At 36.0% G+C, this 24073-nt stretch overlaps 1 protein-coding gene across 1 annotated transcript in view; it reads right to left on the bottom strand.

The window, feature by feature from the left end:
- LOC101898689 (uncharacterized) overlaps nucleotides 1-24073 on the bottom strand; it is a 198280-nt gene that overhangs the window by 27045 nt on the left and 147162 nt on the right. The window contains exons 6-7 of the mRNA XM_059125807.1: nucleotides 14462-14963; nucleotides 4456-4671 (exon numbers count right to left, since the gene is read on the bottom strand). Of these exons, the coding sequence (XP_058981790.1) occupies nucleotides 4456-4671; nucleotides 14462-14963 (718 nt within the window). The remainder of the gene's footprint in view (nucleotides 1-4455; nucleotides 4672-14461; nucleotides 14964-24073) is intronic.

The following is a 24073-nucleotide window of genomic DNA, read 5'->3' as shown; positions in this document are numbered from 1 at the left end:
AGCCTATGGCAGAAAATTATCAGTGCAGGTCCACGTCTTCGTAGAGCCCCCATACAACGGTACCTACCGATATTCGATATTTTGATGATTTTAGCGACACTATTCATCGGAATTGTTTCAAATTTGATATTTGAGATTCTTAATGAATACTACATCCTAAGACAGAAATTTGTCTGTGCAGGTCCACTTCTTCGTATAGCCCCCATATAACGGTACCTCCCGACATGCGGTATTTTGATGATTTTAGCGTCATTATTTAACGGAATTGTTTCAAATTACGTATTTAGAGTTCGCAATGGAAACTTAAGTCTGTGACAGAAAATTGTCTATGCAGGTACAGGTCTTCGTATAGGCCCCATATATCGGTACCTCCCTATATTCGGTAGGTACAATACCCACCGACATTTTTTGAGATGTCGTATTTGACGTTCGTAATGGATGCTATATCCTGTGACAGAAAATTGTCTATGCTGGTCCTGGTCTTCGCACAGCTCGGATATAACGGTACCTCCCTTTATACAATATTTTAATGATTTTAGCTACATCATTCACCGTTTATTTCATGTTTCGAATTTGAATATGGTAATGGCTTATGACAAACAAGGCCTATGTAGGTCCACGTCGTATAGACCCCAATATAACGGCTATATTCGGTATTTTTAAAATTTTAACAGCATTTTTTAAGGACTTTATTTTTTGAAAATTTCCAAATTCGTTCCAAATGGCGGAGGGTATTCAAATTTTGGCCTAGCTTGTTTTTATCTCATCCTGTATATGTGTTTTCTATTGAAAAAATTAAATTCTGTCGCAAAATGTTATAATTATTTCGTATTTACTTATCCAATCATGAAATCTATATTTGGTTCTAAAAAAATTTTCCTCATTCTTTGTGAAATTGTATCTTCTACTTGAGCTGAAAAAACTGCTCCAGCATACAACATATATTTACAGTTTCAACTCCATCATTGTTCATTGTAGGTATTGCAGCAATCCGCTTTAATCCTAAAATTTCCAAATCGTGACTGATGAAATAATGAAATGAATTTTGTGTTTTGTAATGTCAACTGCAATTTAAATACGGAGTCAACAACCGTTGATTATCCCTAATTGTACATGTTCTCGTACCAAAGATGAATGACCAATGTCCCATCGGGAATGATGTGGACACGAACGTGTACATCTGTGTAAAATGTTATGCGAAAACTGTGTATGTGATTACTGGTATATATGGCTTTGACGGCGGCTATAATTATTGTTCATTCATTAATTAGCTAATTGAGATGAAAGTTTTAGCCGTGCTTTGATCTGAAACGAATGAGCAACGTCACAACTCTCCGCATCCTTTTCGCTCGTTTCGTTTCGTTCCATTCAATTCATTCATAATCAGACGCGAAATGGTGCTACAAAGCCAATGAAATTATGGCAGACACATTTGATTTGCCAAGCACAAACACTAACAAATATGTGTATACACATGAATATATGTATGTGTGTTTCTATGTGTGTATGTGATTTTACAATTATTTATGCCATTTTACCGTTGAATAGCAATAATTATTGCAATGAAGTTGCTTTGATTTGAAGTTGAATGGTGTGCGGCCACATTTGTTCGTGTTATTTGACTTATTATTTAAGAAAAGGATTTTGAAGTGGGCCAGTCTGTACATGGATTAGTATTATCAAACCTGACATATAATTGCTGTTCGTTTTTACATAATAATAATTAAATAGAACTTGGGGTTACAAGGGTTTGCACTCTTGTGAAAAGATCAAACGTTTTAAAAATATTGAATTTTTCATTTGGTTTTTATAATGAATTCTTTGACAAAAAATAAACGGAAACAAGTAAAAAAGCAGCTAAGTCCCGCCGGGCCAAACATTTGATACCCTCCACCATTGGGAGAACACTTGAAAAATTTCCAAAAAAAAATTCTGTGAAAAAATACCGCTCGAATGAAACCTGTAGTGGAATTCTGTAAATCATTTTCTGAGTTATCGAAAAAAATCTGTAAAATTCAAATGGTTATAATTTCAGTAATTAACGAAAATTTTCGATAAGCTAGCGGCGAAATGAAAGTCGCCGCTTAGACCTACCAATAGATACCAATGTTGTCAATTTTTTTTGTTTTTTATAACAAAATTTTGCATCTGAAAGTTACCGATTTTTGTCGGTAACTCAAAAATTAGTTAGAGAATCCCACTACTGATAGGCTGTAGTAACGATTCCGAAATTTTTATACGAAATTTGAAATAATTCCGGTGAATAATGTCGCAAGAATCATGATAATACCGAATATCTGGGGTACCGTTACATGGGCGCTGTACTAAAACGTGGACCTATTAAGACTTATCTCTTCTAAGTGATATAGTACTCAAAAAGAATTCCTTGTGTGGACTTTAAGACAATTCCATTGAAAAACTTGGCTCAAATCATAAGAATACCGAATATCGGGAGTTACTGTTATATGGGGGCCATACGATATTGTAGATTTATATTGATAACTCTCTTCCAGGGGATAAAGTAATTACAAGGATCTCCTTGTGTAAATTTCAGACAATTCCGTTGAAAAATGCGGCTAAAATTATTAAAATGGCGAATATCGGGGTATACCGTTGTATGGGGGATTTACGATATCGTGGACCCATATAAATAATTCTCTTCCAGGAAATAAAATACTCTCAAGGAACTCCTTGTGTTGAAAAATGTGGCTAAAATCAACAAAACACCGAATATCGATTTAGCTCTGTCCGCCCGTCCGTTCGTCCGTCTGTTGTAATCACGCTACAGTCTAAACGAATTAAGATAGGAAGCTAAAATTTTGCACAGATCTCTCTTTTGTCTGCAGGCAGGTCAAGTTCGAAGATGGGCTATATCGGTCCACGATATCGTATAGCCCCCATATAACGGTACCAACCGATATTCGGTATTTGGATGATTTTACCTACATTTTTCAACGGTATTGTCTGAAAATCCACACAAGAAGTTCCTTGTGAGTACTTTATACCTCGGCAGAGAATTATCTATATAGGTCCACGATATCGTATAGCCCCCATATAACGGTACCCCCGATATTCGGAATTTTGATGATTTTAGCCACATTTTTCAATGGAAATGTCTGAAATTCCACAAAAGGAGTCCCTTGTGGGCATTTGACCTCCTCAAAAAGAATTGTCTATATAGGTTCACGATATCGTATATCCCCCATATAACTGTACCCCCCGATATTCGGTATTTTGATGATGTTAGCCACACTTTTCAATGGAATTGTCTGAAAATCCACACAAGGAGTTCCTTGTGGGTACTTTATACCTCGGCAGAGAATTATCTATATAGGTCCACAATATCGTATAGCCCCCATATAACGGTACCCCCGATATTTGGTATTTTGTTGATTTTACCCACATTTTTCAACGGAATTGTCTGAAAATCCACAAAGGAGTCCCTTGTGGGCATTTTACCTCCTCAAAATGAAGTGTCGGAATTGTCTTTACCCCCCGACAGAGAATTCTCTATATAGGTTAACGATAACGTATAGCTCCCATATAACAGTACCCCAGTATTTTGTATTTTGATAATTTTAGCCACATTTTCAAATCGTATTGTCTGAAAATCCGCACACGGAGTTCTTTGTCAGCACTTTACCCCCTGAAACGGAATTGTCTATATAGGTCCACAATATCGTATATCCCCCATATAACGGTACTCCCCTGTATTCGGTATTTTGATGATTTTAGCCACTTTTTCCAATTGAATTATCTGAAAATCTACACGAGGAGTTCGTTTTGAGTCCTTTACACGCAGACATAGATTTGTCTTTATAGGTCCACAATATCGTATATCCCCCCATATATCGGCACTTTCCTATATTAGATATTTTAAAGATTTTAAAAGAATTTTTAATGGATTTTATTTTTTTGAAAATTTTCTAATTCGTTCCAAAAATGGTCCTGATCACACAATTGAAGCCAATCGGCACGCCTGAGAAGAGATTTAAGGACAGGAAAAAAGTCTAACATTTTGGATGACCATTGAATTATATTCAGCTGTAAATGAACGACAACAACTAACAGCATAATTTCAAAAACGAAATCTCCCAAAATGGATTAGGACATAAGGGGGCTTCTTTCATATTGTGGTGTTGTAGGGTATCACATAGTCGGCTATAGCCTTTGCTTACTTGTTATTACTCCTTTTAAAATCTATATACATGACACATAACTATACAATATGCATGATATGTATGATATTGTTTTAAGTGAAATAATTTTATTTTCTAGAATCGCTTGAATTTAAATGATTTCTTATAAAAACCTCACACACACACATTCACACATGTTAAACTTCAGAATACATTAACGCAACGTGTGAAACAATAACTATGTAATTCTCTAATTTTAGTTCACACCAAATACGATTATTGTTATTTTTATTGTCGTTTTTTAATATTTACTCACCTCGGGCGATACAAAATAGCTGGGCGACTTCTCTATTGTTATCTGGCCACGAAACGAGTGTGGCATTTTCTTGCGATACCATTCCAGACCTTTCATATAGTTTTCATCGCGATCGAAGAAATGAACTTCACCGCCGGCCTTCTGAATGCGCGGATGTAAATAAAGCATTTCGAGCAAAGCTCGAGTACCACACTTGCGTATTCCGATGATGAGAGCCTGAAAGAAGTGAGGGTGGATAATTAATTTAGTGCTTACGTAAAAGAATTGGTATTTATTCGAAATAAGGTAAACATTTGCTTACGATAAGGAATTGTGTATAAGGAAGCAGTAATTAAATTAATCGGTGAGGATAAGTGGAGTGAGAAAATTCGGTTTATATTTAGATTTTGAAAGGGGGCACCTAAACAAATGACATAAAAATTTGTTGTAATATCAACATTTTCCTAAAGTTACATTTGAAAAACTTACAGATAATTTAATAATTAGAATTTTCTAAGAGAGAGATTTTATACCCTCTGCCTAATGGCTAAATAGAGTATATTTCATTTGATGAGACGAAAATGTGCTTCATCGATGTAGCGGTGTCTCTATTTGACGAAATTCGGTTTTTTATATTTGAAGTCGATTTAGTCATATGCAAAATGAAAACCAGTAAAGGAAGTCTTAAAGTCGGGCGGGGCCGACTTTATGATACCCTACACCACTTTGCTAATTTTGAAGAGCTCCGCATAACAATTAAAAGTTTTTTTATGGAAGAATTCAGTCATACACGCTATGATTATAATTATAATTTAAAGTTCAAAGGACTAAATATGCCGAAACATTTGTATCTTTTAAATTCGGACTTGTATTTCCCATTTGGTGCACAATTAATGCGAATAACCCGTTGTAAAGTGGACCGAGCCATGCCCAACTGCTAAAAACGGCGTTTTTGGGATTTTCTTGGGGACCTCTCAACACTGGCTCTTACGGCAGCGATATTCTCGGCCGATCGCCTTGGTTGACTTTTATATGGCCTCTTCGGAGTAGAAAGAGCCTTACCAGTCGAAAATTTTTCGTATAAACGCTTAATGGTGTTCTTAGAAGACGCACTTCTCACATTTTTTTAATGTTTTAAAAGCACGTTGAGTTTTCACAATTGACTTCTTGTAAATTTCAACTATTTCAGAGCGCTCGAGTGGCGTGTATTGGCTCATGGTAAAAATCTGCTTAGACTGACGCTTCAAACGCGGTATGTCATTGAGCGATGTGAAATCTCTGTCAAAAGTTATGGCGTTGGCAGATGGGTCCGTCGAATATGGGAAACCTTGTATAACAAATCGGATGAACAACATGTATAGAAGCAATAGCTATATCTGAACCGATCTTCCCCAAATTTGACATACTAGCTTCTAGATTCAATTCGGTCGTAAGTGCCAAATTTCATCAAATTTGGACAAATATTAGACGTTTGGTGCACAATAAAAAGTAAATCGGACGAAGTTATATATGGGAGCTACATCCAAATCTGAACCGATCTCGATAAAATTTAGCAAATGTATTTCTGAGCTGTGTTTGATATATTTCTCCAAATAGTGTTGTTACAGAGTGCATATTACGGCTGCGGAGGACAAGAATAAAAAAAAACCGGTTGAACAATATATATGGGAGCTATAGCTATATCTGAACCGAATTCCAATTTGGCACACTTATTTTTAGGCCTAATTTGGTTGTATGTGCAAAATTCCATACCTTTCGGGCTGATATTACACATTTGGTGCACAATAAAAGGCAAATCGGACGAAGATATATATGGGAGCTATATCTAAATTTTTACCGATTATCTCCAATTTCAATAGGTTTGGTCCTTGGGCCAAACAAATGATTTGAGCAAATTTTCATCTGGATAGGGCGGACGGACGGACATGCATAAATCGCCTCAAAATGCGATTCTATGCAGATCATCAAAGTGAACTATGGGTCTATCCCGTTTCCTTTTGCCTGTTACAAACAAATGCACAAAGACATAATACCCTGACCACCTTGTGGTGTAGGGTATAATTAGTGTATGATTTTGTTTTTCGAATTTCCTACCAGCCAATATGTCTAATAATATGCTATCTAGGCTGAAAAGAGTAAATCTCGTCAATTGGTACCTTGCTGGGCCGACCATGTGATACCCTACTTCACTACAACACGGTAGAAGTTTCCTTATGTCCAAATCATTTTGCAATATTTCGATTTTGAAATTATGTCTTAAAGCACTGCCCAGATATTACCCTTAGTCCTTTGACTAGGGATATTTGCCCAATATTTACACACTCCGTCGTGCTGTTAGTTACAGCCAAATATAATCCAATGGTCATCCTAGATGCTAGACTTCTTTGCTGCCCTTAACTCTCCTCTCATGCAAAATTCCGTGTCGATTGGTTTCAATTGTGTGATCAGGATTTTTTTTTGTTATTTGCTTGCCAACGATATTTTGCTATATTCGTCCAGCATAAAAAGTCAGAAGTTTGTCATTTGTTTTATAACGGCTGCAAAATCAGAAACATTTTTAGTTGATGGTCCATTTTAATCCCTAAATATATTGCGGAAAACTTTAAAAACAATGGGCCTATCCCTTCCAAGCCTAACCCTGCAATTACGAACATTTCCGTAAGGAAAGGACGATAATTGCAATCTGTATATAATAACCCCACTCTGCATAACAGAATTTAAACTTCAATATTACAGGGTGAGATAAAAAAACTTCAACCAATTTCAGTCTGCTGTCATTTCTAAGCCACACGCTGTTAAAATTATTCCAGTGACAGTTCATTATATTGTTTACAAGTGTACAAAAGCATTTTAGTGAGAATTTTCCAGAAAAAAAGTTATTCGTGATGGAATTCAAGCGTGATAGTGAGATTTCTTTTTATTTGGCTGGAAAAACACAAGTGGCTATCGTTAGAGCACTCCAGTACTTAAATGTGTATGAATCTTTTGTGTCTCATACCATCGCTCCTTACCGTGATACTGACAGCGTAGCCCGACGTCATGGAAGTGGATGGAAGAAAACAGCAACATCAGCAGACATGGTTGGAAAAGTAAGGAGGCAAATTGATTGAAACCCGCTTCGCAGTGTCCGCAAACTGGCTCTTGAGCTGAACATATCGCAATATGCCATTCGGCAACTATTGACAAATGAGCTCATAAAGCCATTGAAATTCCAAAAATTGCTAGAACTTACAGCGCAACAGAACGAAAATAGACTCAAAAGAGCTAAAGAGTTGCTTCGCTTGGCCGAAAGTGGGGAACTGCCGAATTTAGGTTTCTCCGATGTGGGAACATACGTTGTCAAAAATGATCGTGTTTACTTGTCAAAGAGGCCGAAAAATATTCCATTCCGCAAATATTAAAAAATGAGCTCAGTTTTAACCGAAAATTGCAAGAACTTACACCGCAACAGAAAAAAAATAGACTCAAAAGAGGTAAAGAGTTGCTACGCTTGGTCTAAAGTGTTGAATTGCCGAATTTGGTTTTCTCCGATGAGAAAACATTCGTTGTCCAGCAGTTTGTAAATAAACAAAATGATCGTGTTTACTTGCCAAAGAAGTCAGGTGAAAATGTGCACCTTCGGTTGGCCACCAGAACTCAAGCGCCGGCCATGGTGATGGTGTGGGTCGCCATAATAGCCGGTGGTCGCTCTGACATCAGAATAAATTCCGAATATTAGCGCGAAAATATTCTGGAGGGTGCATTAAAGCCTTGGACACGCAAACATTTTGGCAACAGACCTTGGACATTCCAACAGGACTCAGTACCATCGCACTCGGCACGCGCCACCCAAGAATGGTTACAAAATGAGGTTTCTCGCTGCGTTTCCAGCGCAAAATGGCCACCTAAATCTCCGGATATCAATCCATTGGACTATTGTGTCTGGAGAATTTTGGAAAGCAATATTGACACTAAAAAGTACCAAAGTTCGCCAGACCAACATTCGGGCAGCGCGTAACGGTTTCATTGGCCGTTCGAAGGCTATAATTCGTGTCAAGGGTGACAAATCGAACAAATCTAAACCTATTTTAAAATTTGACATCTGACATTTTTTGCTTTCATTCAATAAAATTTAAACAAGAATGTAAAAAATATGGCGTTTGACAGTTTTTTTTTTTAATCTCACCCTGTATATGAAATCAGTCGAAATATTTATGGGAGCCTCAACCGATTGGTACCAAATTTTGTCTCTTTGTCCGAATTTCATTGGAATCAGATATACGTATCGTGTTTGATGAATCAAATAAACGAAATTGGAAGAAAATATATAACGGAGCTATATCTAAATCAGAACTGATTTTAGTATAACTTAGCAAATTTATTTTTGTTCAAAATTGCAAATTTGGAGACAGTAAATGTTATCGATCAATAGATATGTTTATATAAAATCTAAATTTTTGGGAGGTACCTCCGATTTTGATGCTATATCTCCAGTTCAAAGTGGAATTTTAAAAAATTTAAAAAAGTAAAAATTGTTGCGTTTGACTTTGTTGCAGTTTGTTTTATCTCACCCTGTAGAAGAAGAAGAAATCCAGATTATTTAACAATGTTTTTCAAAATAATATTTTCTTCTCGACTTTTTTTTTCAAAAAAAAAAAAAAAAAAAAAAAAAAAGTACCAGTAAAGAAAGTCTTAAAGTCGGCCGGGCCGACTTTATGATACCCTACACCACTTTGATAATTTAGTAGAGCTGCGCATAACAATTAAAAGTTCTTATGGGAGAATTCAGTCATACACACTATGATTAAAATTTAAAGTTCAAAGGACTAAATATGCCAAAGCATTTGTATCATTTAAATTCGGACTTGTATTGCCCATTTGGTGCACAATTAATTTGAAATCGGATAAAGATATATATGGGAGCTATATCCAAATCGGAACCGAACTCGATAAAATTTGGCAAAGATATTTCTGAGCTGTATTTGATATATTTCCCCAATTATCGTGAGTATGCACTTGTTGGAGTGCATATTACGGCTGTGGGTAACAAATACGACAAATCAGATATATGGGAGCTATAGCTATATCTGAACCGATCTTCACCAAATTTGACATACTAGCTTCTAGACTCAATTCGGTCGTAAGTGCCAAATTTTGTCCAATATGGCCAAATATTAGACGTTTCGTGCACAATCAAAGGTAAATCGGACGAATTTATATATGGGAGCTATATCTAAATCTGAACCGATCTCGATAAAATTTAGCAAAGGTATTTCTGAGCTGCATTTGATATGTTTCTCCAAATATTGTTGTTACAGGGTGCATATTACGGCTACGGAGGACAAAAGTAGCAAATCGGATGAAGAATATATATGGGAGCTATACCTATATCTGAACCGATTTCGATCAAATTTGGCATACTTATTATCAGGTCCAATCTGATCGTATGTGCGAAATTCCATACAATTCGGACTGATATTACACGTTTGGTGCACAATAAAAGGCAAATCGGACGAAGATATATATGGGAGCTATATCTAAATTTTGACCGATTATCTCCAATTTCAACAGGGTTCGTCCTTGGGCCAAACAAATGATTTGTGCAAAATTTCATCTGGATGGGACAATAAATGCGAACTGTACCTTGTTTACAAAAATACATGGACAGACGGACAGACGGACGGACGGACGGACATGCATAAATCGACTTAGAATGTGATTCTATGCATATCATCAAAAGGAACTATGGGTCTATCTCGTTTCCTTTTGCCTGTTACAAACAAATGCACAAAGACATAATACCCTGACCACCTTGTGGTGTAGGGTATAAAAATTCTAAATTTTAGGCAGATTTGTAAAATTTTAGATTTTTTTTAAGAATTTTCTAAAATAAATCTTTAATCATTATATTATTCCTGAAACTTTTGACTAAGATATTTTGGTTTTTCATTGAATTTTGTACAAAGGTTTCCCGTGCAAAAATAATTAATTGAAAATTAAACAAAAATAATATATCGTAGGTTATTTTGTTGTTGCAAAATGGTCTGGCTTTATCCCTTTATTGTTGTTTTTATAAAAACAACGTTTGTTTATTAGAACGATGGTAATGTTTACCAGGGGGTAAGGCAGGGAATACCTAGGTTTCGGAAAGAGCCACCAATCCTCATCAGTTCCCTTGTTTTTGTCTGGGATATTCTCCCCAGAAGTTATTTTAAAAATAACTTCTATGACAAAAAACATTTTTTTACCCAAGTGACGAGATCGTAAGCTCAATAGAAGAGGAACCAAAGAATTAAATAAAACTAAAATTCTCTTGGAAAGTCTTCTAAATCTTACAACCGCACTTATAAACATTTACATCTTTCTCCACTTGTTATGCTTTCGTTCAGCCTGAACGAAGTAGCATAACCATGTAAGTTGGTTTTGTCTGTTACAACAAAAACCCCTTCGTCGACCGTGCCTTGTCTATTAATAGAACAGTGTGGCTTGTTTGTTCGGGATACAGTAGTATTTTGTTGTTGCAAAATGGTCTGGCTTTATCCCTTTATTGTTGTTTTTATAAACAAAACAACAAAATACTACGGTATCCCGAACAAACAAGCCACACTGTTCTATCGTAGGTTATTTCTATATCTATTGGCAATAGATAAGACAACATTAAAATATTCCACGTAAGACATGAGAAGGCTACTAAGGGGCATTAATCATTAAATTTTATTTTTTATTAACAAGAATACAATATTCTTCAAGTATTTTTGGAACATATTATATTATAGAAAAAAAGACTGATTTCACAATTTGTTTAGGGCATTTTAGTCAATTTTTTTGAGAATGACATCAATTCCCCATTTTCATTCTCTCCTGGTTCTAGGCAATGGAAATATTTTCACCTGTTAGTAAGTGGACTCAAGCCGCAGAAAGAAATTAGCAAAATCAAAAAAAAAAAAAAAAGAAACAGGCAAATTACAGCAATTATATTTTTTTTAACAGAGTAAAATACCATTGCACCTTTATTGTCGTTCATTTTGCAGTAACCTGGCCATTTCTCCATTTTTCTATTCTCAAGATTTTCTTTTTGGTTTGTGTTTCGTTTCGCTTCGTTTTACCTTTTCTGCAGTTGGCTTTCTTGATTTCTTTTCGCATAAAACCGCCATTAATTTTGATGCTCATTATTCTGATATTAGACTAATGAAGAGGTCAAGGAGACACAATGACATTTGGTTTTTTTTTCTTTTCATTGGCGAAAAACAAGGGTTCTTCAGGTGCTAGTTGGGATTTTTTGGTTTTTTGCTCTCATTTTTGCCGGGCAATTTCATAAAATTTGTAGCAACAAATCTAATTAAAATGAGCGTTTTTTGTTGGCGTTCTGTTATGGTAGTTTGTTAGTAATGGCTTGAATTGCAATTGAGGCATCTTGGCTTCCTCCAGATGTTGACTCGGGGAATTTGAAGCCTTTTGAAAATAAAGTGCAAAAGATTGTCCCAAAGGAGTCGGTCTAATTAATTAATGACTTTGAGGGGTAAATACATTGCTGCTGATTCAAACGATGTTTCAAATTAAGAAGTGCGATTGCTTTTTATGTTGGGAGTTGTGGGTTGTTGCAAAAGTTGCTAAAGGGATGATGGGTGGGAAATTCTCATAAAGAATTACTTTCGATACATAATATGAATGAAAAAATACATAAATATTGCCCTCAATTCCCAACTAGGTATGAGTCCAGTAAGATGTCGGATGAAGAGGTTATGAGCACTTCCCGCTGGGACTCAATGAAACCGGCCTAAGATAAACTGTGATGAAAACAAGAAGAAGTTGGGTTTGAAGATGTGGTCAGCAATACAACGAGAATAGCACCCAGGAGAACGCAATTTTTATACCCTCCACCTTAAAAAGGAGGATATGTTAACTTTGTCATACCCTTTGTAACATTCATAAATATTCGTCATAGACCCCATAAAGTGTATAGATTCATGATCAGCATAAAATTTTAAGTCGATTTAACGATGTACGTCTGTATGTCTGTCTGTCTGATTGTCTTTTGAAATCACGATACATCCCACAATAATGTGTCGTAAAGCTTCGAAATTTGGCAGTACAATTTGTATTATGTCTAGTATGGTTGGTATTGAAAATGAGGTATATCGCTCTACGTTTTGGTATAGCCGTCATATAACGTAACCCTCCGATATTCGGTATTTCGATGATTTTAGCGACATTATTCACCGTAATTGTTTAAAATCTGGTATTTGAAGTTCGTAACGGATGTTAAAGCCTGTGACAGGAAATTGCCAGTGCAGGTCCACGTCTTCGTATAGCCCTCATATAACGGTACCTCCCCATATTCGGTATTTTGATCATTTTAGCGACATTATTCACCGGAATTGTTTAAAATCTGGTATTTGAAGTTCGTAACGGATACTACAGCTTGCGGCAGTCCCGATATTCGGTACTTTTATGATTTTGGCGACATTATTCACCGGAATTGTTTCAAATTTGGTATTTATAGTTCGTAACGGATATTACAGCCTATGACAAAAAAAAATTGTCTGTGTAGATCCACGTCCTCCTCCCTATGTTCGGTATTTTGATTAATTTAGCCACATTATTCTCCGATTTTTTATTCAAGTTTCGCATTTGAACATTGTAATGGTTTATGACAAAAGTTATAGACCCTAATGTAACGACCACATTCGGTATTTATACCCTACACCACGTAGTGGTAAGGGTATTATGTCTTGGTATATTTGTTTGTAACATGGAGAAGAAAGCGAGATAGACCCATAGTTACTTTTGAGGATCTCAATAGAATAACTTTCTGAGTTGATTTATGCATGTCAGTCCGTCCGGCCGTCTGTCAATGTATTCTTGTGAACAAAACTCAGGCCGCATTTATTATCCAATTGAGTTGAAATCTTCCGAACAACATTTGTTTAGCTCAAGGACGAACTCTATTGAAATTGGAGATAATCGGTAAAAATTGAGATATAGCTCCCTTATATATCTTCGTCCGATTTGCCTTTAATTGTGCACCAAACGTGTAATATCACTCCGAATAGTATGGAATTTTGCACATACAACCAAATTAGGCCTGAAAATAAGTATGCCACATTTGAAATGAAATCGGTTCAGATATAGCTATAGTTCCCATATATATTGTTCATCCAATTTGTTGTATTTGCCCCCCACAACCGTAATATGCACTCCGTATCAAAGATATTAAAGGAAATATATCAAATACGGCTCAGAAATATATTTGCCAAATTTTATTGAGATCGGTTCAGATTTGGATATAGCTCCCATATATATATTTTTTTTATCTGATTTCAAGTCCGAATTTAAAAGATACAAATGCTTCGGCATATTTAGTCCTTTGAACTTTAAATTATAATTATAATCATAGCGAGTATGATTGAATTCTCCCATAAAAGCTTTTAATTGTTAAGTAGTGCTCTACTAAATTATAATAAAGTCGGTTCCGCCCAACTTTAGGACTTATTTTACTGGTTTTAAGATTTTAACAGAATTTTTAATGGATTTAATTTATTTATTTTTTTTTATTTTATTTTTTTTTAATTGCCAATATAGTTCCAAACCTGCAGATTTTTTACTTGTGTTACTTACATTCACAATTTACTACATTTTTCCCATTATTATCAGAATAATTGTATTGTTTCTTTAAAAATATGTAATTACCTATTCAATTATGTTGGCGTATACTTTATTGAGACTCCAAACATTTAATTATTCATACGCCCTTGATTCCATTTAAATTCACTTCGAAGTAATTCAATTGAATTCCTGTGATTTTAATTAAATCAAATATAAACAAAATTCGCTTATTGGATTTTGCTTGAGTAAACATAAGCTCACAGGTATTTCCTTCAAAATTCTGATATCAAAAACCTCAGCTTAAAGCAGTAGGCTTATTTTCGAATATCGCTCTTATCCGAACAGATTTTTGTTTATTCCAACAGTATGTCTTATGTTAATCATAACAATATTTATATGTGCGTGTATGTGTTGGTGTGTATTTGTATGTGTTGCAACTTACCTGTGGTAAACGTCGACTGGTTTTAGGAAAATGTACACGATTCGAAGGGAATACCATTGGATGACTTATCAGTTGATTGGGCGTTGATAACGACGATGATGACGAAGAAGATGATGATGATGCCGATGATGATAATGATGATATATCACCCGCATGCTTGTTATTATGCGTGTAATCCTCGGGCAAGTGATTAAAGCGATTACCGTTGCCAGCTGTGCCACCGTTGACACCGCCGCCGCCACCGCCCGCCACACCTGATGGCAAACCACTAATGCCATTGGAATTGATTAAAGCCAAACGGCGATGTTCATGCACCGCCTGGGCCGCTTGAATATTATAGACCGCACTGTCGTACAGAACGTGAAATGTCAGAAATAAGGATATCAGCATAACGGTAAGAAAGGCTACGGCTAATTTAGGACGGGACACACCAACGACCAGTATGCAGTCATTGTGTGAGGTATCGGGGCCCACCGGCCTCATGGCGGATTTGGGTAACCATCTGCAAAGAGAAAGCGTAGAATAAGATATTAAATTTTCATCAAGTGGAACAGCAACAATAACAACAACAAAGACATACAAATTTAATAAAAATAACAACAACAGCAACGCCACCAATTGAAATTAATGACATTTTCGGTTGGTAGAAAACTGCTTTGCTATGCAAACAAATGCCGACGACAAGTACGACGCCTGCTTGCCAACGCCGTAAAATAAATTAAAGTAAAATAAATTTCATTTCATTGGTGGTGGGCATTGTCGCGGTGTGTGCATGACGTGACAAATTGTTCTTTTAATGGATTTCATTGTTTTTGTTATGATGATATTTTGTGTTATTTAATTTTTATTTGAATTTGGATATACGGTTGGGAGATTCTATTTCATGGAAATGGGTTTTGCTGGAAATAGATTTGAGCGGATGGGAGTAAGTGGAATCTCGGTATGGGAAATTGTTTTCAGCACATTGCCAGATATTCATATACATCATAACAAAACTAAATGAAAAAAAAATAGTGTTAGTTTCAGCAGTGTGTGACACCTGACTAAATATTATTTTTCAATATCTCCGAAAAGATTTTTATGAATTTGTATCGCATGTTGACAAAATATATGTGGAAGAGCAATTGACACATGGGATTGAATATGAAAATGAATGTAGTTTGGATTTGAAAATGGGATTATAATTCAATTGGTAAAAGTTCAAAGGGAATTCAATAGGAATATTATATTTTTTGTCTGTTTTTCATTATTAAACAAGTGAAAAGGCAGCTGAGTTCGAACGGGCCAAACATTGAATACCGTGAAAATATTTGTAGGGAAATTGGAAATTAAAAAAAAAATTAGGAAAAATACCGCTCAGATGAAAATCGTAATATGAAGCCTATACGAAGTCGTGGACCAGCATAGAACATTTTCTGTCATAAGTTGTAGTACCCCATACGAAATTCAAATATGAAATTTCATCATAAAACATGTTAAAAAGCATTAAGTGCGGCCTCCACCTTTTGGAACGAATTTAGAAATTTTCAAAAAATAAAATCCTTAAGAAATTCTGTTAAAATTTTAAAAATTCCGAATATAGCCGTTATATTGGGGTCTATACGACGTGGACCTACATAGGCATTGCTTGTCATAAGCCATTACCACATACAAATTCGAAACTTGAAACAAACGGTGAATAATGTAGCTATAATCATCAAAATATCGTAAATAGGGAGCTACCGTTATATCGGTGCTGTGCGAAGACCTGGACCTGCACAGACAATTTTCTGTCACTGGTTGTAGCACCCATTACGAACTTCAAACACGACATCTCAAACAATGTCGGTGAATATTGTATCTAAACTCGTCAAAATACCGAATATAGGGAGGTACTGATATATGGGGCCTATACATAGACCTGGACCTGCCTAGAAAATTTTCTGTCGTAGGCTGTAGTATCCATTACGAACTTCAAATACCAAATTTGAAACAATTCTGGTGAAAAAAGTCCATAAAATCATTAAAATACCGAATATCGGGAGGTACCGTTATATGGGTGGTCTACGAATACGTGGACCTGCACAGACAATTTTCTGTCTCAGGCTGTGGTATACATTACGAACTTCAAATACCGAATTTTAAACAAATCTGGTGAAAAAATGTCCATAAAATCATTAAAATACCGAATATCGGGAGGTAACGTTATATGGGGGCTCTACGAAGACGTGGACCTGCACAGACAATTTTCTGTCATAGGCTGTGGTATCCATTACGAACTTCAATACCCAAATTTGAAACAATTCCGGTAAATAATGTCGCTTAAATCATCTAAATACCGAATATCGGGAGGTACCGTCATATGGGGGCTATACCAAAACGTGGACCTAGATGGCCCATTTTCAATACTCAAAGTTATGCAGACATCAAATACATTTGAACAAAATTTTATCAATCTAATTCAATTCGTTTGGAAGCTAGAGACATCGCTAAATCGACATAGAATTTTATGCTGATCAAGAATATATATACTTTGTGGGGTCTAAAATGTGTATTTCGAGGTGTTACAAACAAATTTTTTATACCCTTGATACTAAGGTGGAGGAAATAAAAAAAGTAAGAAAAATTCCGCTGAGATGAAAACCGTAATGTGAAGCCTAATTTTAATTTTCTGTCATAAGTTGTAGTACCCCATACGAAATTTAAATATGAAATTTCATCATAACAAGTAGAAAATTGTCGGTCGGTTTTGCCGACAGATGTATACCCTCAGCCAATGTTCGATTATTTTAAATTTTCAAACTCTTGACCTCTCTAAAATGTTTGTATGTGTGAAATTTGAAGAGAGTTGGATGCTTATTTCGCTTTCTTTGAACGTTGTGTTTTTCAAAATGCTAAAGCCTATGTGGGGCAGGTAGCAAAAGAATAGCTTCTTTACAACAGATCTCGTGTTGATGAACATATTGAGATGTACCATGTTTGGAGTGGAATCGGATGTTGATTTCGCTTTTTATGAACTTCATGGATATTCAAAATGTTGAGCGTTTGTAGTGGAGGTACCAGAGGGAGTAGACCGAGAGGTTCAGTCTTACTTACCAGATTTTGGGTTCATAAAGATACCAGATTTTGGGTTCATTTTGAATAATTATAACTCTTATAAAATATGATGTATGAGTCTGATTTCACACATATCAGACTCTTACATCATATTTTATAAGAGTTATAATTATTCAAAATTTTGTCCCTTTGTGGGAGAGGTACTTGATGGAGTTGACCAATATTATCCATTTTGGCACGAGACCTAGAACTGAAAATGTCAGCTGAAAATGTGCACCTTCAGTTGGCAACCAGAACTCAAGCGCCGGCCATGGTGATGGTGTGGGCTCGTATTAATCGACCTTGGCATCAGAATAAATGCCGAAAGTTATTGCGAAAATATTGTGGATGGTGTATTAAAGCCTTGGGCATGCAAACATTTTGGCCGCAGACCTTGGACATTCCAACAGGACTCAGCACCATCGCACTCAGCACGCACCACCCAAGAACGGTTACAAAATCAGGTTCCTCGTTTCTTTTTTATCGCACATTGGCCACTATAATCTCCGGATACCAATCCGTTGGACTATTGTGTTTGGTATATTTTGGAAAGCAAGGTTGGCACTAAAAAATACCAAAGTGTCGATCACCTCAACCAAGTGCTTCGACGGGAATGGGCCAAAATACCGCAAATTTTTTAAAGCTGAGACTATTTTATTAATTTTCACCGAAAAAAAAACGCTGATTTAAAAAAAAATAATTTTTTTTCCTGTGAAGAGTAAAACAGGTTACGTCCGGCCCAACTTTGAATTGATATTTTTCATCTATTTCTTTTTTATACCCTATCTTTCGAACGAATTGAGATAGAAGGCTAAAATTTTGCACACATGTTTATTTTTCCAGTAGGCACGTTTTCGTCCACGTTTTTCATATTCGGTATTTAGATGATTTTAGCGACATTACTCAACGGAATTGTTTCAATACTACAGCCTATGACAGATAATTGTCTATGCAGGTCCACGTCTCAATATAGCATCCATATGACGGTATCTCCCAATATTCGGTTTTTTGATGATTTTAGCATCATTATTCACCAGAATTGTTTCAAATTACTCATTTAAAGTTCGTAATGGGAACTTCAGTCTGTGGCAGAAAATTGTCTATGCAGGTCCAGGTCTTCGTAGAGGCCCCATATATCAGTACCTTCCTATATTCGGTATTTTGACGATTTTAGGTGCAATACTCACCGAAATTGTTTGAGATGTCGTAGTTGAAATTCGTAATGGATGCTATAGCTTGTGACAGAAAATTGTCTATGTTGGTCCAGGTCTTCGCACAGCTCCGATATAACGGTACCACTCTATATACGATATTTTGATGATTTTACCTACATTATTGAGCGTTTAATTCAAGTTTCGAATTTGAATATGGTAATGGCTTACCCACGTCATATACACTCCAATATAACTACTATCTTCGCTATTTTTAAAATTGTAACAGAATTTTTTAAGGATTTTTTATTTGAAAATTTCCAAATTCGTTCCAAATAGTGTAGGGTATTCAAAGTTCGGCCCGGCCGAACTTACGGCTTTTTAACTTGTTTTTCTTCATTTATTTGTTTTTGTATTTTTTAAGGCTTTACAATGGATGGACATGTCCCTAATTATGCGTCTCGAAATAATCTACAATCATCAGGATGGTGTGGAGCTTCAGAAAGATAACTTATAAATTGGCATCTAAATCTAAAACAGCATTGTCGTTTTTGACCGACCATGGCCGACTCTTATCTTTTCCCTGCTCTTATCTTTATCAAATTCCTAAACCGAAAATATTCCACAGAATCTCTTTTCCCCAAATAAGTCATGTTTGATTACAAAAAATCTCCTACAACACAATGTTTTCCCCCTCCCAGCCTACAAATATTTCATTTTTCACTGTCTCTATTTTAGTTTAGTTTATGCAAATGAACACAAAACATAAATCTCAAACACACAAATAAATGCCTTACATTCGATGTGTATGTATGTGTAGCATTTTGAAAATCTTTACACATACACATGCATCGTACACTCCCAGACCAAAGAATATCTGTGTGCAAAATCCAAATGTTTTGAATAATATTCTCACACACTCGTTGACAGTTTGGTTTCTGGCATCCTACTCTATGTCACACAACTTGTGCAGGAATAATGTGGGCCATAGCCTTAGAAGATTATCTGTAAATTTCAGGCAAACAAATACACTTAGTCAAAGTATACCAAACATACAAAAGATATGGGACAGAATTGTATATTTTCATCTTTGCTGTAAGATGCCTTGTAAACAGCCGCAGGAGTTAAATGAAGATTTCAAATGCAGGACAAAGTGGTAGATGTCATAAAAGGAGGAGATAATTTTTAAGAACAAAATGTCCCATTTATCTGTGTTGACAAGTGCGACATGTGAAGAGAATATACAACTAAAATATCGAATGGATGTTTATTATAATATCTTATAATCTTGGGAAAACTATCCTTTTTTGGAAAGCAAAATTTACCCCAGACACCAACAGTGACATACATATTCACATAAAATTTAAGGATTTCTGCCTATTCCTTCACCCTATACACAACATACCAATTATAGTACACATTTCCCAAACCATCTCCATGTTTTAATCCCAAATACCAATTCAGACATCATTATAAAATCTTGTAATACCAGCCCTAACTCTTCACGCAATACCAAAAATAGTACTTTTCGTACAAGTTTAGTGCACATTTCAGAAATCACCTCCATATGTCCAGGCTACACACGCGCAGCGATCCTAATACCAAATATCAGATTTCAAGTATTATCTGTTCACCAAATATCAAATTGTATGAAATATAGTACTATATGGTACTTTTCATGTACTTGCAGTACACATTTCCAAAACCACTTCTGTATCACAAACCTACCGCCAACAGGGACATAAATTTTAATAAATTCTAACTTCATTCGTACACTCTAATGCAAACTGTTGCAAATTAAGTATCATTTGGTACATTTCACATATTTAGTACATATTTCCAAAACCATGTACATATAACTTTCCAAATTTGATTACTATACCGAATTTCAAGGTTTTAGCTCTATCTTTTCAAATAATACCAAATGGGTCCATTTTGAAAGTTCACTACAATTTTAAAACTTTTCGTAACCTTAAGGTTCGAATTTCCAAAAATCCGTTGGTAGAATAAATTCAGATTTGTTCGAATTGGTCACCTTAGGCACGAATTATAGCTTTCAAACTTCCAATGAAACCGTCACATGCTAACCGAATGTTGCTCTGCGGTAGTTTGGCCCATTCCCGGCGAAGGGCTTGCTCGAGGTGATCGATACTTTGGTATTTTTTAGTGCCAACCTTGCTTTCCAAAGTACTCCAGACACAATGGTCCAACGGATTGGTATCCGGTGATTTTGGTGGCCATTGTGCGCTGAAAATGAAGCGAGGAACCTTATGTTGTAACCATTCTTCGGTGGCGCGTGCTGAGTGCGATGGTGCTGAGTCCTGTTGGAATGTCCAAGGTCTGCGGCCAGAATGCTTGCGTGCCCAAGGCTTTAATACAACCTCCAGAATATTTTCGTAAAAATATTCGGCATTTATTCTGATGCCATACTCGATTAATACGAGTGGAGGGCGATCATCGGCTATAATGGTGGCCCACAACGTCAACATGGCCGGCGTTAGAGTTCTGGTGGCCAACCGAAGGTGCACATTTTCAGCTGACCTCTTTGGCAAGTAAATACGATCATTTTGTTTGTTTACAAACTGCTGGAGCTCATTTCTCAATATTTGCCGAATGGAATATTGCGATATGTTCAGCTCACGAGCCATTTTTCGACCACTGCGAGACGCGTTTCGATCAAGTCGCTTCTTTACTTTTCGAACCATTTCTGCTGATGTTGCTGTTTTCTTCTGTCCACTTTCTTGATGTCGGGCTACGCTACCAGTATCAATAAAAAAAACAATAAAAATAAATAAATCGCACTATCACGCTTGAATTCCATCACAAATAATTTTTTTCCTGAAAATTCTCACCAAAATGCTTTTGTACCCTTGTAAACAACATAATGAGCTGTCACTGGAAAAATTTTAACAGCTGTCGGACGAGTGACTTAGAAATGATGGCAGTCTGAAATTGGTTCCAGCTTCTTTATTATACCCTGTATGTTTATACGATTTTTGGAAAATGTAAAGAACTTTTGTGGGAGACGTATTCAAAAGATTGGACCGATGTATTTCACTTTCACACCTCATTTGCTACCGATAAAAATATTTTGATGTGGAGAATTTTCTTCTATTATTTTTTTTTCCAATTATATGTATATCAATAGTTTAATTTTTGAGGAATATTCCATATTTATATTAGATCTATGGTTGATAGAAATATTAAGATACAACAATTAAATAAGGAAAGCTCAAAAGTCGGGCGGGGCCGACTATATGATACCCTACACCACTATGCATATTTAGTAGAGCTCTCGTAAAAAGGTTTATACAGGGCATTTCAGAGCTCTATGAGATATTTGGTACAAAATCAAAATCTATCTAATTCTATCGTGCATTTTACGAACTATAGCTATCTCTGAACCGGGTTTCTCCAAATTTTACTTATTAGCTTCTAGACTGGTGAATTGGGCTGATATTGACCATTTAGTGCACATTTAACCCGAAATCGGATGAAGATATATATGAGAGCTATATCCAAATCTGAACCGATTTCGATAAAATTTAAAACAGCTATTCCTGTGCTCCATCTAATACCTGGTACCAAGTATCACGGTTGTGGAGTGAATATTACGAATGTATGGGACTAAAACTCTAAATCGTATGAAACATATATATGATTGCTATATCTATATCTGAACCGATTTTCACCAAATTTGATATACTAGCTTCTAGGCTGAATTTGGTCCGATGTACTAAAATTCAGTCCATTTGGACTTATATCGGCCATTTGGTGCACAATTAACCCGAAATCGGATGAAGATATATATGGGAGCTATATCCAAATCTGAACCGATTTCGATAAAATTTAAAACAGCTATTTCTGTGCTCCATCTAATACCTAGTACCAAATATCACGGTTGTGGAGTGCATAGTAGGAATGTGAGGGACTTAAAGATCAAATCGGATGAAAGATATATATGGGAGCTATAGCTATATCTGAACCGATTTTCACCAAATTTGATATACTTGCTTCTAGGCCGAACTCGGTTGGGTGTGCCAAAATTCAGGTAATTTGGACCGATAGTGGACATTTGGTGCACATTTAACCCGAAATCGGATGAAGATATATATGGGAGCTATATCTAAATTTGATCCGATTCTCACCAATTTTAATAGGGTTCGTCCTTGGGCCAAAATAATATTGTTTGGAAAATTTCATCTCAATCGGATAATAAGAATACATGGACAGACGGACGGACGGACAGACGGACTGACATGCATAAATCGACTCAGAAAGTGATTCTATGAAGGTTCTCAAAAGTAACTATGGGTCTATCTCGTTTCCTTCTCCATGTTACAAACAAATGCACAAAGACATAATACCCTTACCACTATGTGGTGTAGGGTATAAAAAGCAGTAACTTTGGCCGGGCCGAACTTTGAATACCCTCCACCATTTGGAAAGAATTAGAAAATGTTCAAAAAAAAAAAAAAAAATCCATTAAAAGGAAGGTGCCGATATATGGGGGGATATACGATATTGTGGACCTATAAAAACAAATCTATGTCTGGGTGTAAAGTACTCAAAAGGAACTCCTTGCGTGGATTTTCAGATAATTCCTTTGGAAAAGGTGGTTAAAATCATCAAAATACCGAATATCGCGGGGTACCCTTATATGGGAGCTATACGTTATTGTTAACCTATATAGAGAATTTTTTGTCGGAGGGTAAAGTGCTCACAAAGAACCCCTTGTGACCATTCCGTTGAAAAATGTGGCAAAAAAACATCAAAATACCGAATATCAGGGAGTACCGTTATATGGGGCTATACGATATCGTAGACCTATATAGATAATTCTCTGCCGAGGTATAAAGTACCCACAAGAAACTCCTTGTGTGGATTTTCAGACAATTCCGTTAAAAATTGTGGGTAAAATCATCAAAATACCGAATATCGGGGAGTACCGTCTTATGGGAGCTATACAATATTGTGGACCTGTACAGACAATTCTCTCTCAGGAGGTAAAGTACTCACAAGCAACTACTTGTGTGGATTTTAGGACAATTCCATTGAAAAATGTGGCTAACATCATCAAAATGCCGAAAATGGAGGGGTACAGTAATATGGGGGATATATGATATCGTAGACCTTATAGCTTAATTCGTTTAGACTGTAGCGTGATTACAACAGACGGACGGACGGACAGACGGACGGACAGGGCTAAATCGTCTTAGAATTTTACACTGATCAAGAATATATATACTTTGTTGGGTCTAAAATGATTATTTCGATGAGTTACAAATGGAATGACGAACTGAATATACCCTCCATACTATGTATGGTGGAGGGTATAAAAAGTAGGAAGAAAATCGCAAGCTTGTGGACTGGTATCTTCCCCAAA

This window comes from Musca domestica, unplaced genomic scaffold, assembly GCF_030504385.1.
Source record: "Musca domestica strain aabys unplaced genomic scaffold, Musca_domestica.polishedcontigs.V.1.1 35, whole genome shotgun sequence".
Taxonomy (NCBI): Eukaryota; Metazoa; Arthropoda; class Insecta; order Diptera; family Muscidae; genus Musca; species Musca domestica.
Note: the sequence above shows the minus strand (reverse complement) of the source record. Positions and strands in the feature narration are given on the sequence as shown.